The sequence below is a fragment of the Colobus angolensis genome, unplaced genomic scaffold (assembly GCF_000951035.1).
Source record: "Colobus angolensis palliatus isolate OR3802 unplaced genomic scaffold, Cang.pa_1.0 Scaffold282, whole genome shotgun sequence".
NCBI classification, from domain to species: Eukaryota; Metazoa; Chordata; class Mammalia; order Primates; family Cercopithecidae; genus Colobus; species Colobus angolensis.
The window spans coordinates 992,052-1,006,146 of NW_012116066.1; the positions used below are offsets into that span (position 1 = coordinate 992,052).

General features: G+C 42.3%; 1 protein-coding gene across 1 annotated transcript in view; it reads left to right on the forward strand.

Moving 5' to 3' along the window:
- The window catches only part of KIAA1210 (KIAA1210 ortholog), an 80,697-nt gene that overhangs the window by 20,776 nt on the left and 45,826 nt on the right, over positions 1–14,095 (forward strand). Inside the window, 1 exon segment of the mRNA XM_011948689.1 lies at positions 7,889–7,959. Within this exon segment, the coding sequence (XP_011804079.1) occupies positions 7,889–7,959 (71 nt within the window).

The window sequence follows — 14,095 nt, forward strand, 5'->3', positions numbered from 1 at the left end:
CCCTCTCCACCCCCTGCATTTATCCATCCATAAACATATACAGTGAGCACTTCCTGCGTACCTGGTATTGCGCTAGGTGCTCGTAATACTCAGATAATCAAAACAAGGTCCCTGTTCTCAAGGTGATATCAGCTATGACAAGAGGTATGTGCAAAGGGCTGAGAGCATGGGGCATGGGTGGCCAGTACGTTTGAGTTGGGTCTTGAAGCATATGTGTAATTTCAAGGATGTAGGAATTACAGGGATGATGTTCCAAGCCAAGTGCACAACCTGTGCAGAACACAGAGAAAACAAAGAACATGGTGATTCTGGGAGGTCAGAGCATGGGGGTGTGAGTCAGGGTGGGCTGCTGGGAGATTGGACCCCCTCCAGCGGGCAGAGAACACCAGATTGCAGAGGGCCTTGAGTGTTAAGAACTTGGCTTTTATCTTGCAGGCAGCAGGAAGCTGGTGGACAAGTTTAAGCAGGGGAGGCTCATGGTTATATTTCAGAGAGAACACTGTGCCTTTCTTGAGATTGTGAGGTGACTGTAGCTTTTTCTAAATATCATAAATAAAAGTATAGCTCAGAGAAGGCAGCCCCAAGGTCACTACCAATGAATCATGGTATGATTAAGGAACAAATTTATTTTAAATTGATATTAGCCATAATGAGGCACATGAAAGAAATACACAGTGATGCCTCTAAAAGGAGATACTTGGGAAGGAAAGCTTTGTTTAATAAGATCAGCTTGTGGGGGCAAAAGGACAGAAAAGGTGGTGGCTGGAAAGCAGGAAGAGGCAGCGTTTCTTTTACTGAAACCTCTTTCTCCGTGAGGGTCCAGACCTAGCCCAGCTGAATGGGGCTCCACATTCAGGGTTCACCTGGCTAGGATATCTAGGAATGGGCTCTGTGTATCAAGGGAAAGAGGGGTCCAAGAGTGCTTGGTTCTGTACAGGTGAATAATCCAGGGCTGGGAGGGAAGACAGGTCTTGCTAAACTGGGAAACAAGGGGGTTCTTCTTCTAAGACAAGTCTTCCTCTGCCCCCTATAGCATGCCTCTGTGTCTGAAGAAATTTCTGACCACAAAGGTGGTTCTTTTATAGGAACCACTTTTATTTTAATAATATATTTTACTTAACCCAATATAGCCACCATATTATGATTACTTCAACATATAATCACTATAAAAATAATATCAATGGTATATTTTACATTCTTTTTGTTCACAGTAAGCTGCCATATCAGCTGCATCAGCCTCCTGCTCCAAAGCCCCGAGTGACTTGCCATCAAGCTCAGAGTAAAATCCACAAAGGTGGATTTTATTGAATTTTTCAATAAAAAATTGAAGAATTTTTCTCTTTTATTGAATTTATGCATTAATTCAACAGACGTTTATTGAGTGCCTGCTATTCCCCTGACACACCACATCTGATTCAACAGTGAATCCTTTGCCCCTTTCATTCTAGGTACCATTCTGGGTCCTGGGAGATTCAATGATGACCAAAATAGACAAGGACCCTGACCTTATGGAATTTACATTCAAGTTGAGAAGTCAGACAAGAAACTAGTAATTAACATAGAATATAATTTTAGGCAACAGTGAGGGCTATGAAGATGTTAATAAAGAATAATTGGCCTGGCGCAGTGGCTCACGCTGGTAATCCTAGCACTTTGGGAGGCCAAGGTGGGCGGATCACCTGAGGTCGGGAGTTTGAGACCAGCCTGACCAACATGAAGAAGCCCCATCTCTACTAAAAATACACAATTAGCCGAGCATGGTGGCTGATGCCTGTAATCCCAATTACTCAGGAGGCTGCAGGAGAGTCACTTGAACCCGGGAGGCGGAGGTTTCAGTGAGCCAAGATCGCGCCATTGCACTCCAGCCTGGGCACAAAGAGGGAAACTCTGTCTCAAAAAGTAAATAAAAAATAAATTAAAAAAAGAATAATGGGATGGAGAGAGAGTGGGAACATTTTAACTAGGATGATCATGGACGTGCTCTCTGGGGGAAGTAACATTGGATGCTTGAATGCTGCAAGAAAGCCAGTCATGCAACTATCTGGGGAAAGAGTCCTCCAAGCAGAGAAAGCAGCAAATGCAAAGATCCTGAGATTGAAAGGGGGCATTACCAGGAGGGCCAGTGAGGCTAGGTGAAGGGATGAAGTAGGGGGGTAGCGGGTTTGGTGATCAGTGGAACATGGGGGTGGGCTTGCATCACATAAGGCCCATGGTAAGGGGCTGGGATTTTACTCTGCGCTTAATGGCAAGCCACTGGGGGGTTTGGAGCAGAAGGCTGATGCAGCTGATGTGGCAGCTTACTATGAACAAAAATAATGTAAAATATACCATTAATATTATTTTTATAGTGACTATATGTTGAAATAATCATAATATGGTGGTTATATTGGGTTAAATAAAATATATTATTAAAAGCAGTCTCACCTGTTCCTTTTTTCTTGTTGAAAATGTAGCTACTAGAAAATTGAAAATACGTGGCTTGCAATTTTGCTCACGTTAACATTTCTATTTAATGGTGAGGGTCTAGGAAGTGACTGTAGACAAAGAAGAGAGCCAAGGACAGAGCCCTGCAGTGCTACATTTCAAAATCAGGGAGAGGAGAGAGATCTAGCAAGGGCGACCCAGAAGGAGCAGCCAATAAGGTAGGAGGAAAATTAAGGGAGTGTGGTGTTCCAGAAGACAAGTGATAAAATTATTCAAAAAGAAGGGCGTGGCCAATCACATCAGATGCTGCTGAAAGTTAAAGGAACTGGTGGATTCAGCAAGCACAGTGTTGGTGGACTGGCTTGGAAGCAGTTCAGTTTGGAAGCCCGATTGGAGAGCTCATGAGAATAGAAAGTGAGCACATAAAGGCAGTAAGTATAGATAACTCTTTAAAGAGTTTTACTTTAAAGAGGTGCAGAGGAATGGGATGGTAACAGCAAGAGAATTTGAACTCAAGGGGAGATTTGTGTTTTGCTGTAGTTGCTGGGTTGTTTAGGAGGGGAGACAGTTTCATATGTCCAGTTGGATGGTGGTGTTGTCAACAGAGTGCCTGCTAAAAGCCTCAGGGCTTTTAAGATTTGGTTGGGGGAAATAAGGCAAGTATGCTACAAAGAATTTCAGACAGGACAGTCTAAGCTCAAGGGTTAAATGCAATGATTCTATTAGTGCTCTAAAAGTTCAGATGCAGCCAAGATGCCCTCTTTCTTTGTTCTCCCTCAACTTTCATATTTTTCTCTTTAGTGTTTTTTTTCCCTTTCTATCTTCTATACTTGACAGTGGTAGGTCAATGACAATGTTAGCCTACCATGGCCTCACATTTTGGTTAACGGGCTTTTTTCCCACAGGCTTCTCTAAGATAGTTTATTTCCCCAATGTCTAAAAAGGCTTCTATAGCGGCAGGGGTGGGGGTACTGCTGTGTTTATTAAGATGGCCAGGAACTTACCAGTGACACAAATTCCTCCTGTTCTCCCTCTGAATTTCCTAAGAGCTTTTGAATTATTATTATTATTTTTTTTCGAGACAGGTTCTCACCCTGTCACCCTGGCTGGAGTGCAGTGGCGTGATCATGGCTCACTGTAGCCTCGACCTCCCAGGCTCAAGTGATCCTCCCACCTCAGCTTCCTGAGTAGCTGGGACTACAGGCATGCACCCCCACGTTCGGCTAATTTGTTTTGTATTTTTTCTAGAGATGAGGTTTTGCCATGTTTCCCGGGCTGGTCTCAAAGCCCTGGGCTCAAGCAATCCACCCACCTTGGCCTTCCAAAGTGTTGGGATTGCAGGTGTGAGCCACTGTGTCCAGTCAGATGTTGAATTTTCCTTCCTCTTTGCTCCTGCCAGATCTCCAGATCTTGGAAAACTAGCAGAGACAGTAATGCCAAGGGTAAAGTCGTTCTTTCTAGGACAATGCGTTGGTGTGTAAATCCATTGATGTGGGCTCTCTTGAAGGTCTGCATATGATAAGAAAGGTGCTGTGGTTATGGAGTAGAGGGGGTGTGTGTGTGTGCATGTGTCCCCATGTGTGTTGAGGGGGGTAATTATTGATCACTGTGAGGGCCTGGGACTCAGTCATCTTTAGGCAGAATTGTAATATTAACTCATAAAAGTTGAATGACTTAAAGTATCAATACCTTTCAGCCAGGAATGTACCTGTCATTGAACAAATTGGATTTATTACTTGTGGCAGTGAGGGGGAATTGTGGGGAACCACAGGGCATCTCGGTAAGTGGGTCTGAAGCAATCTTGACACCACAGCCCTGTCAGTTCTCATCGTGACTTGGAACCTTTTGTTCTCTAAGGCTTCAGTCACTCTGGCTATGTGAACTCTCAAGTTCTCCTTAGCCTTACAGCCTGTGGCCACCACTCCCGCCCTCCCACCCCCCAACTCTGGAGATGCATCCGGGATTTACAGCTAGAAAGCAGGCCCACCCGTGAAACAGCAATGGCAGCGTAGCTGTCTGGGAACAGAGCAGATCTGGAGTGGCAAGGGGATTCTAGAATCTACTTAACCCCACTTTACAATAGTTCATTCAGTTACAGCAATACCTCAAGGAGAGTTATCATAGGGGCAAAGTCTCTGCTTGCCTTTCTATGGCCTTCTGGCGCAGATGAATATAGCACCCTTTCTCTGTGTTATGGTGCTCATCACATCCCCCACCGCTCACACACACGTACAAACTTTCTTTCTTTTTTTTTTTTTTAGTTTTACAATTTTTTTTTATTATACTTTATGTTCTAGGGTACATGTGCACAACGTGGTTTGTTACATATGTATACATGTGCCATGTTGGTGTGCTGCACCCATTAACTCGTCATTTACATTAGGTATATCTCCTAATGCTATCCCTTGCTCTTGTCCCCACCCCACAACAGGCCCCGGTGTGTGATGTTCCCCTTCCTGTGTCCAAGTGATCCCATTGTTCAATTCCCACCTATGAGTGAGAACATGTGGTGTTTGGTTTTCTGTTCTTGAGATAGTTTGCTGAGAATGATGGTTTCCAGCTTCATCCATGTCCCTACAAAGGACACGAACTCATCTTTTTTTATGACTGCATAGTATTCCATGGTGTATATGTGCCACATTTTCTTAATCCAGTCTATCATTGATGGACATTTGAGTTGGTTCCAAGTCTTTGCTATTGTGAATAGTGCCGCAATACACATATGTGTGCATGTGTCTTCAGAGTAGAATGATTTATAATCCTTTGAGTATATAACCAGTAATGGGATTGCTGGGTCAAATGGTGTTTCTAGTTCTAGATCCTTGAGGAATCGCCACACTGTCTTCCACAATGGTTGACCTAGTTTACAGTCCCACCAACAGTGTAAAAGTGTTTCTACTTCTCCACATCTTCTCCAGCACCTGTTGTTTCCTGCCTTTTTTTTTTTTTTTTTCCAATCTTTGGTTTTTACTGTATGCTCATTGGAGAATAACAGTTTGTTCTTAATACAGTATTCAGCAGAACAGGATTAGAGATGAGGAGTCCCTAGTCTGTGGCCTGTTAGGAAGTGGGCTGCACAGCAGGAGGTGAGTGGCAGGCTAGTGAGCAAAGCTTCATCTGTATTTACAGCCACTCCTCATTGCTTGTATTTGACTTTTTAATGATTGCCATTCTAACTGGTGTGAGATGGTATCTGGTATCTCATTGTGGTTTTGATTTGCATTTCTCTGATGGTTAGTGATGCTGAGCATTTTTTCATATGTCTGTTGGCTGCATAAAAGTCTTCTTTTGAGAAGTGTCTGTTCATATCCTTTGCCCACTTTTATGACAGGCACAGTGGCTCATGCTTGTAATACCAGCACTCTGGGAGGCCAAGGCAGGGGAATCACTTGAGTTCAAGACTAGCCTGGGCACATAGTGAAACCCCGTTTCTCCATAAAATAAAATAAAATAAAATAAAATAAGCTGGGCATGGAGGAGCATGCCTGTAGTCCCAGCTGCTATGAAGGCTGAGGTGGGAGGACCTCTTCAGCTGAGGAGGTTGAGGATGCAGTGAGCTATGATTGCACCACTGCACTCCAGCCTGGGCAACAGAGCAAGGCCCTGTCTCTAAAAATAATGTCAACATTGATTTCTAAAAGCTTGATTATCAACTGGCATGCTTCCTGAGAAGCATGACATAGCGTCATGGGAGAATTATCCTTTTCATGATCTCTTTGGTTGTTTCCCGTTTTTAACTATCTGAAACAATGCTGTGACACACATTTTTGTATGTATATTGTTGTGTGCAAGTGTGACTATTTATCTATAAGGTAATGTTCGAGAAGTGATGTTCCTGGATCAAAAGGTATGTGCATTTTAAATTTTGATAGATATTGCCAAATTGCTCTTTAGAGAGTTAGAACTATTTACTCCAGAGTGTATGAGAGTCCCTATTTTTTCCCACCTTCGTCAGCAATACAATATCATCCAAATTAAGGATTTTGACAATCTGATAGATGACAATACTCATTTGATGTGTTGATTTCTATCTCTTTCATTATTAGTAGGACGGAGCTTCTTCATATGTGATTATTTGTATTTCTTTTTCTGCTAACTGCTTTGTATTCTTTGTCCCTTTTAGACCAAGTTGTTTGTCTTTTATTGATTTATATGAGTTCTTTATAAATTAAGAAATTTGGCCCCTGTATCTGTCATATTTGTTGCTAGTATTGTTTTCCAGTTTGTCATTCTTTTATTGACTTATTTTTTTCCATAAGTTTTACTTTTTTTTTTTGAGGCAGGGTCTTGCTCTGTCACTCAGGCTGGAGTGCAGTGGCATGATCATGGCTGACTACAGCCTCAATCACCTGGGTTTAAGTCATCCTCCCACCTCAGCTTCCGTAGTAGCTGGGACTACAGGTAAATGCCACAATGCCCAGCTATTTAAAAAAAAATTTTGTACAGATGAGGTCTTGCTATGTTGCCCAGCCTCAACTCAAACTCCTGGGCTCAAATGATCCTCCTGCCTTTGCCTCCCAAAGTGCTGGGATTACAGGAAAGAGCCACTGTACCCGGCCTGAAATTTTCATGTAGCCGGATGTTTCAGTCTTTTCTTTGTGGCTCTGCTATTTATCAAAACAGTTTTGTCTCCCTGGGCACACCATGAATAGTAATAGGCATCCAAAGTTAATGGGCCCCAACTCACAAAACAATAGATCAGGTTTTTGCATTTGTCTTTTTTTGGTAACAGCTTTATTGAGCTATAATTCACATACCATACAAGTCACCTATTTAAAGTATACAATTCAATGCTTCTTAATACAGTCACAGATTTTTGCAACCATCACCACAATCAATTTTAGAACATTTTCATCATCTCCAAAGGAAACCTTATCCGGGCACAGTGGCTCATGCCTGTAATCCCAGGACTTTGGGATGCCAAGACAGGATTGCTTGAGCTCAGGAGTTCTAGTTCAACATAGCAAGACCCTGTCCCTACTAAAAATTCAAAAATTAGTTGGGTGTGGTGGCATGGGGGACTGAGGTGGCAGTTTTGCCTGAGCCTGGGAGGTCAAGGCTACAGTAAGCTGTGATCGCACCACTGCACTACAGCCTGAGTAACAGAGCAAGATACTGTCCAAAAAAAAAAGGAAAGAAAAGAAAAAGAAAAAAAAGAAATCTTGTACTCTTTACCAACTCCCCCGGTCCCCCCCACCAAAAAAACAAAAAAAACCCTCCCAGCCCTAAGCAAGACATTCTCTGTGTCTATGTATTTGCTTATTCTGGACATTTTATGTAAATGGAATCATTCGGAATCATTGTCTTTTTTAAATGAAGGATAATTCTCTGTAATGGCAATTCCATTTGTATATGTTTTCTAGGCTATTTTAAGAATATAACTGAAGGATAAGGGGTAGGGTGAAAGGATTGCATTACGCCCTGAATATCAAATGATGATCTTTTGCTTTTTATTTTATTTTAGTCATCCTACAATGGCTGAATCACTAAGTGAAATTTGTGACAGTCTGGAAGTTCTGGAGGCCAGTGATGAGGGTAAGTAACCCAATAAAACTTTGATAACCAGAGTTAGATTTGTTTACTGTGTTTATTTAGCTCCTAGGACAAAGAAGCAAGGCACAAGAAAATAAGCTCAGATCATTAGACTAAGTCACGACGTTTACTTTTCAGTTTTCTAATTTCTTCTTTGTCACCTCCAACTCTGATGGTCAAAGATTTGCCTGAGGTCCTGCAATCTTCTTTGAAAATGGTTACTAGATTTTACTTACTAAAGCTTTTTCTGCTTCATCAGAAAAAAAGCAATCAGAACAGACCATGATCTGACAAATTCAACTGAGGTTTTACTGTAGATAGTAATTCAGATCTAAGCAAGAGATTAATTTGTTGAGGAGTAAAAGGAGGTAGAAACAAAAGATGCCTCCACAGGCTTCTGTTAAATAGGATTCAATTGACAAAAATTCTCTTTGGCAAAACTTACTTGTGTATCCCTTGCCTAAATTGTGGCGCAATCTGTGAGTGATAGGTGATCATGCATGGAACAATTAGAAAGGGAGGCAAATGTCACTAAATAATGATAAGCTTTACACACACACACACAAAAAAAAAAAATAAAAAAGAAATCATAAGATGTAATGTGAGACATTGAGTGTAAAGACATAATTGAACTTAACAATTTATTGGGTTGTTCTTCCATTCTTTTGCCGAGTTTTCTTTAGTGGTGTATGGTACAGAAAACTTTGTCCAGAAGAACAGAGGGGAATCTCCTTGTGGCTTCCTGGGGACCTGGCTTCACACATGATGTGGGGCAGAGGATGCTGAGAGCCTGATCACGGATTCTTAATGGCAGTGCTAGGGTCTTCTTCATCTCTCTGTTATCACTGTTTAGTATTGTGTCAGAGAGAGACAGAGAGAGAGAGAGAGATTAGGTGCTCCAAAATATTAAATAAATGAATGAATGAATAAATGAGAGAAAGGCCTTCTCACCAAAGCAGACCCAACTACCAAACCAACTGACCTATCTTTTTGTATATGAACTAAACAGATGCCTACAAAAGAAGATGGCAGCACAGTACATCTTGATGAAGACTGGTAGTAAGGAAATGCCTTTTCTCTGTTCTCAAGTTTTTTGTTTTTTTGTTTTTTTTTTTTTTGTAAGACCAAATATTTGAGTACGATTTTAGAAGTTTTAGAACTAGTCAGGGCTGGCCAGAGAATAAGGTGGCTGTTGGGAGATTAAAGGGAGGAAAGCTTAGTTAGAAATGTTTTCTTTCCAGCTAGGCACGGTGGCTCACACCTGTAGTATCAGCACTTTGGGAGGCCGAGGTGGGTGGATCACTTGAGGTCAGGAGTTCAAGACCAGCCTGGCCAACATGGAGAAACCCTGTCTCTACTAAAAATATTTTTTAAAATTAGCTGGGTGTGGTTGCAGGACTCTGTAGTTCCAGCTACTTGGGAGGCTGATTCCAGCTACTTGGGAGGCTGAGGCAAAAGAATCACTTGAACCTGGGAGGTGGAGGTGGCAGCAAGCCAAGATCATGCCACTGTACTCCAGCCTGGGCGACAGAGCAAGACTCCATCTCAAAAAAAAAAAAAAAAATTGCTGGGCGTGGTGGCTCACGCCTGTAATCCCAGCACTTGGGGAGGACGAGGGGGGCAGATCACGAGGTCAGGAGATCGAGACCATCCTGTCTAACACGGTGAAACCCCGTCTCTACTAAAAATACAAAAAATTAGCCGGGCATGGTGGCAGGCACCTGTAGTCCCAGCTTATTGGGAGGCTGAGACAGGAGAATGGCGTGAACCTGGGAGGCAGCAAGCCAAGATCATGCCACTGCACTCCAGCCTGGGTGACAGAGCAAGACTCCATCTCAAAAAAAAAAAAAAAAAAAAAAAAAGTTTTATTTCCAAGCAGCAATGTAAGAGAACAAGGTCATCATTATGCGATGCATTTTAAAAGCTCATTCAGTTCAATTCAGATGGGTTCCCTGTATGCATGGTGGATAAGCAAATATACGACTTAGAGGCAACCATTTCTCATTCGATTTAGCTGTGTTTTCTTCTCTGGAGAAAAAACAGTCTTCAATGAGCTGTTTTCTGGCATGTGACACACTGCAGACCCTGACTGGATGAGTATATTGAAAGCTACTTGCTGTTTGGGAATGCACAGTCTTTGGGCTTGGACAGGGAAATCAATGGCTTTGTTATAGAAGTCCAGACAGCTGTCACCTCTAAGCTGTCAGCTCACTGACTGCAACTGCTGTACCCTGTGATGACATAAGTTACCCAGTGTATAGGTGACCTATATAAACGTTGCTGGGTACAAATGTGAGTTTTTACCCATACCTGCTGTCTAGATCTCTCTACCCTTTGTGCTTTTCGTAGATTTTGAAAAACAGCCTGTGGAGGGCTCAGCTGCTGGTGATTTAAAGGTGCCCCCACCACACTTTAAAAAATAAAGCTTCAAAGGCCAAATTCATAGACTTGAATATATGGCAACAATCTCAGATTCCATTAGAGTTTCAAAAGCAGCATAGCACGTAGACAGTATCCAGCTTTGTATCTCACTCCCAGGACTGAGACCAGGGCTTGTCTCCATACATGGGATAGCGGAGGTGGGGGGGTGTTGGATACAGTTAGGGGTAGGGCGGTTTCCTAATGGAAAGTAGGCTGAAGACATAGACCCTTGCTGCTGACATTGTATGTCTGGCAGTGGGTTGTCACAAAGGCCATATCCAGCTTTCAAGTCACTGACCTAGAGCGACAGCAGCCAACTTACCATGTTTGGCAGTTACTATCTCTCCGTGTCTCCCCAGCTCCCTGCTAACAAAGCTATACCACCACTACACTCAGAGACACACTACAGGATGGAATGGAAACATTCTTTTCCTTCTGGGGTCCATAGTTAAAAGAGACACCCATTGCTTTAGCTGTTGTTGAATCTTTGCGGGAAAATAAGTTGTTGTTTCTGCCCAGAAAAGAATGGAAAATTGGGGGGAAATTGGACTATATGCATACTTAACTTTTAGCACTTGTTACAGTTCCAAAGTCACTAGTCATTTTGTTAATTTAGGAACATAAAAATGTGTTAATGTATAATTTTGTCCGCTCATACAATGATTATGTTTGTTGAATTCATTATTACAGCCTAAATAGTTTATTAGACATGTTTTTATCCAGTTATTCAGTGTTTATAGATTGTGTCACAAATGGAGCTACTAGCTGCTGACTCTCTTCTCCCTGTCTTTGCTGGATTATTAGAAGCAGGTTTGCAACTCAAATTCCCTAGCTTTGCTTTCCTCTCTTCCACTATGGGATTTTGAAGCAAGAGGGGCAACAGTTGCTGTGTTTCTAAATCTTCTGAGCATAAAATTGTTCCCCTTTCAGAAGGCCAGAATGAGATCCACCTGTCAAGAATCAATAAATCGTCTGGGCACAGTAGCTCATACCTGTAATCCAGGCACCTTGGGAGGCAGAGGTGGAAGGATCTCACTTTGTTGCCCAGGAGAGAGTACAGTGGCATTGTCATAGCTCACTGCAGCTTCAACCTCCTAGGCTCGAGCAATCCCCCTGTTTCAGCCTCCTGAGTAGCTGGGCGTACAGGCACTAACCACCACCCCCAGATAATCTTTTAAATTTTCAATAGAGATGAGGTCTGGCTATGTTGATCAGACTGGTCTTGAGCTCCTGAGCTCAAGTAATCTTCCTGCCTTGGCTTCCCAAAGTGTGGGATTATAGGCATGAGCCACCGTGCCCAGTCTTAAATATTTTATTATTGTAGAAATTAATTTTTTCTGAAAACATTTTTAAAAGGGATCTTAGAGAAAATATACATTTCCTATTATTTCATTTTCATTTTTTATTCTTTCTCTCTTTAGGTAGAATTGCGAAGTTTTCCCAACCATGCCCCTATATAGGCACATTCTAGTAGATAAGAAATTGCTGAACTCATCCAAAACAGAAATTACTTAAGCAGCAATTATCAAGCAAACAGTCCTATAATCTTTCGTTGCTCTATTCCATGCTGGCTTCTGCCTCCAATTTTGCATATTGTACAGTTCACTATTCAGTTATAGATATGGGTTTGCTTCTAATGAACACAGAATTGAATCCAGCCCTGATAAACAAGTAATTACTGAGTCCCTAACACTAGCTCACATTTATTGAGCACTTACTACATGCCAGATCATATGCTAAGCTCTTTACCTATGTCATTTATAATTTGCATCAACTCCTATAAGGGCCAGTGTTTAAATTATAGTATGCTGAAAGATGACTCTGTTCAGTGGTCTCAAGTCAAGGGAAGTGATAAACTGTGTTGGTATTCTGCGCCCCCACGTGGACACAGCTTTTACTGCATGCCTTGCACTATGCTGGATGCTAAGGAGGGCTTGCCCATAGCCTTGATGTGGGGGTAGTAGCTAAGACATAGGGAACTACAACTTATTTCTTTCTCACGGATACCCAGAACATGATAAGTACTTGACCTTAATAAATATTTGTTGAATAGATGAATGAACAAATGAATGAGTGAGTAGGCTAAGAACATTCAGATGCAAAACTTGTGATGCTAACAGCCAAGTTTTAGGTGTTCAGAGGACAGAGGGAAGCATGAGTTTCACTGATTGGTGGGAAACTGGACTTAAGGCAGGCCTTGAAGTTTAGGAACCTTTACCCTGGCAGGCTCAGGAGCAATCGGTGCACAAATAGGTCATAGCGTTTCAGAGCTAAAGGAACTCTAGTTCCGCATTTCTCAAAGTGTGTTTTGCCAGACATTCTGCTTACACACATTGGGAGATAGTATTGTTGCCTGGTTTCTTGGAACTTCACCATATACATAACCGTTTTGAAGTTTCAGAAAAGTTTTGTTGAAAAGAAGACTACTGAACTTTGTCTAATCCAGAATTTTCCAGATTGACTGGACTACGGATCCCTTTCTCATGCAACAAACCTTATAAGCATCCCTCTGAACACACTTTGGGAGATGCTGATCAGGTGCAATCCTTTAATTTTCCTGCTGAGTCCCAGAGAGGTTGAGTGACCTACTCAAGGTCACAAAGCTAATTGATAGTGAATTCAAGCCTAGGATTCCAGAATTTTCTGACACTTGGATGGTGCTTTCCATTACACCATTAAGCCTTTCATGATGGCTGCTGCATTGGCAACTCCCTTGTCTGGACCCTTCATTGCCAGCACAGAATTGCTGTGCTGATGAGACCTTCTGGAGACCAGACAGTTGGGACTTGGAATGAGACAATTTAGTTGGCACTTTTTGCATGTGAAATCAATAAGAGCTAATTCCTTCCCTCTGAAGAATGCAGCACGAGCCCTCTCCCCCTTCTCCCCTTTAGTTTCTTAATAAACACAATAAAAACAAATGCTTATTAAGAAACCAAAGAGGCCCAGCGTGGTGGCTCATGACTGTAATCGTAGCACTTTGGGAGGCCAAGGCGGGTGGATCACTTGAATCCAAGAGTTCAAGTTTGAGACTAGCCTGAGCAACATGGTGAAGTGTCATCTCTACAAAAAATACAAAAATTAGCCAGGTGTGGTGGTGCGTGCCTATAGCCCCAGCTACTGGGGACGCTGAGGTGCAAGGATCACTTGAGTCCAGGAGGTGGAAATTGCAGTGGGCCGTGATCACGCCATCACACTCCAGCCTGGGTGACAGAGTAAGGCTCTGTCTCAAAAATAAATAAATAAATAAATAAATAGATAAATAAAGCCCAAACAGACAGAACCTTAAGAGCATTTAAAGCTCACATTCCTCACTGCTGCCCTGGTAATTATTATAGATAGAGCAAACTCATTTATCTGCATGTGCAAAGGGCAGCAGCCCTGTAGATAATGCAAACCAATTGGCAAGAGTTGAAGAACACACACAATGATCATCACACACGCACACACACACACATACACACACTCCTTGAAAAACTCTTTGGTATCTGATTTTGATATGCCTTTTACACAGGCAGCTTCTTCGCCTGGGCAGCTCTTTCTTCTTTCTGATTCCCAGCCATCTCCCTTGCTCATAAATTCCTTCCTCAAGGAAGTGTTCCTGGACTGCACTAACCAACCGCACTCACTCTTTGGGTCTGCATCCTTTGAGCACGCAGGCTGGGAAGTATCAACTCCCACTTAGACTTGGATTTCTAAGGGTTCTGAAGTGTTTTTC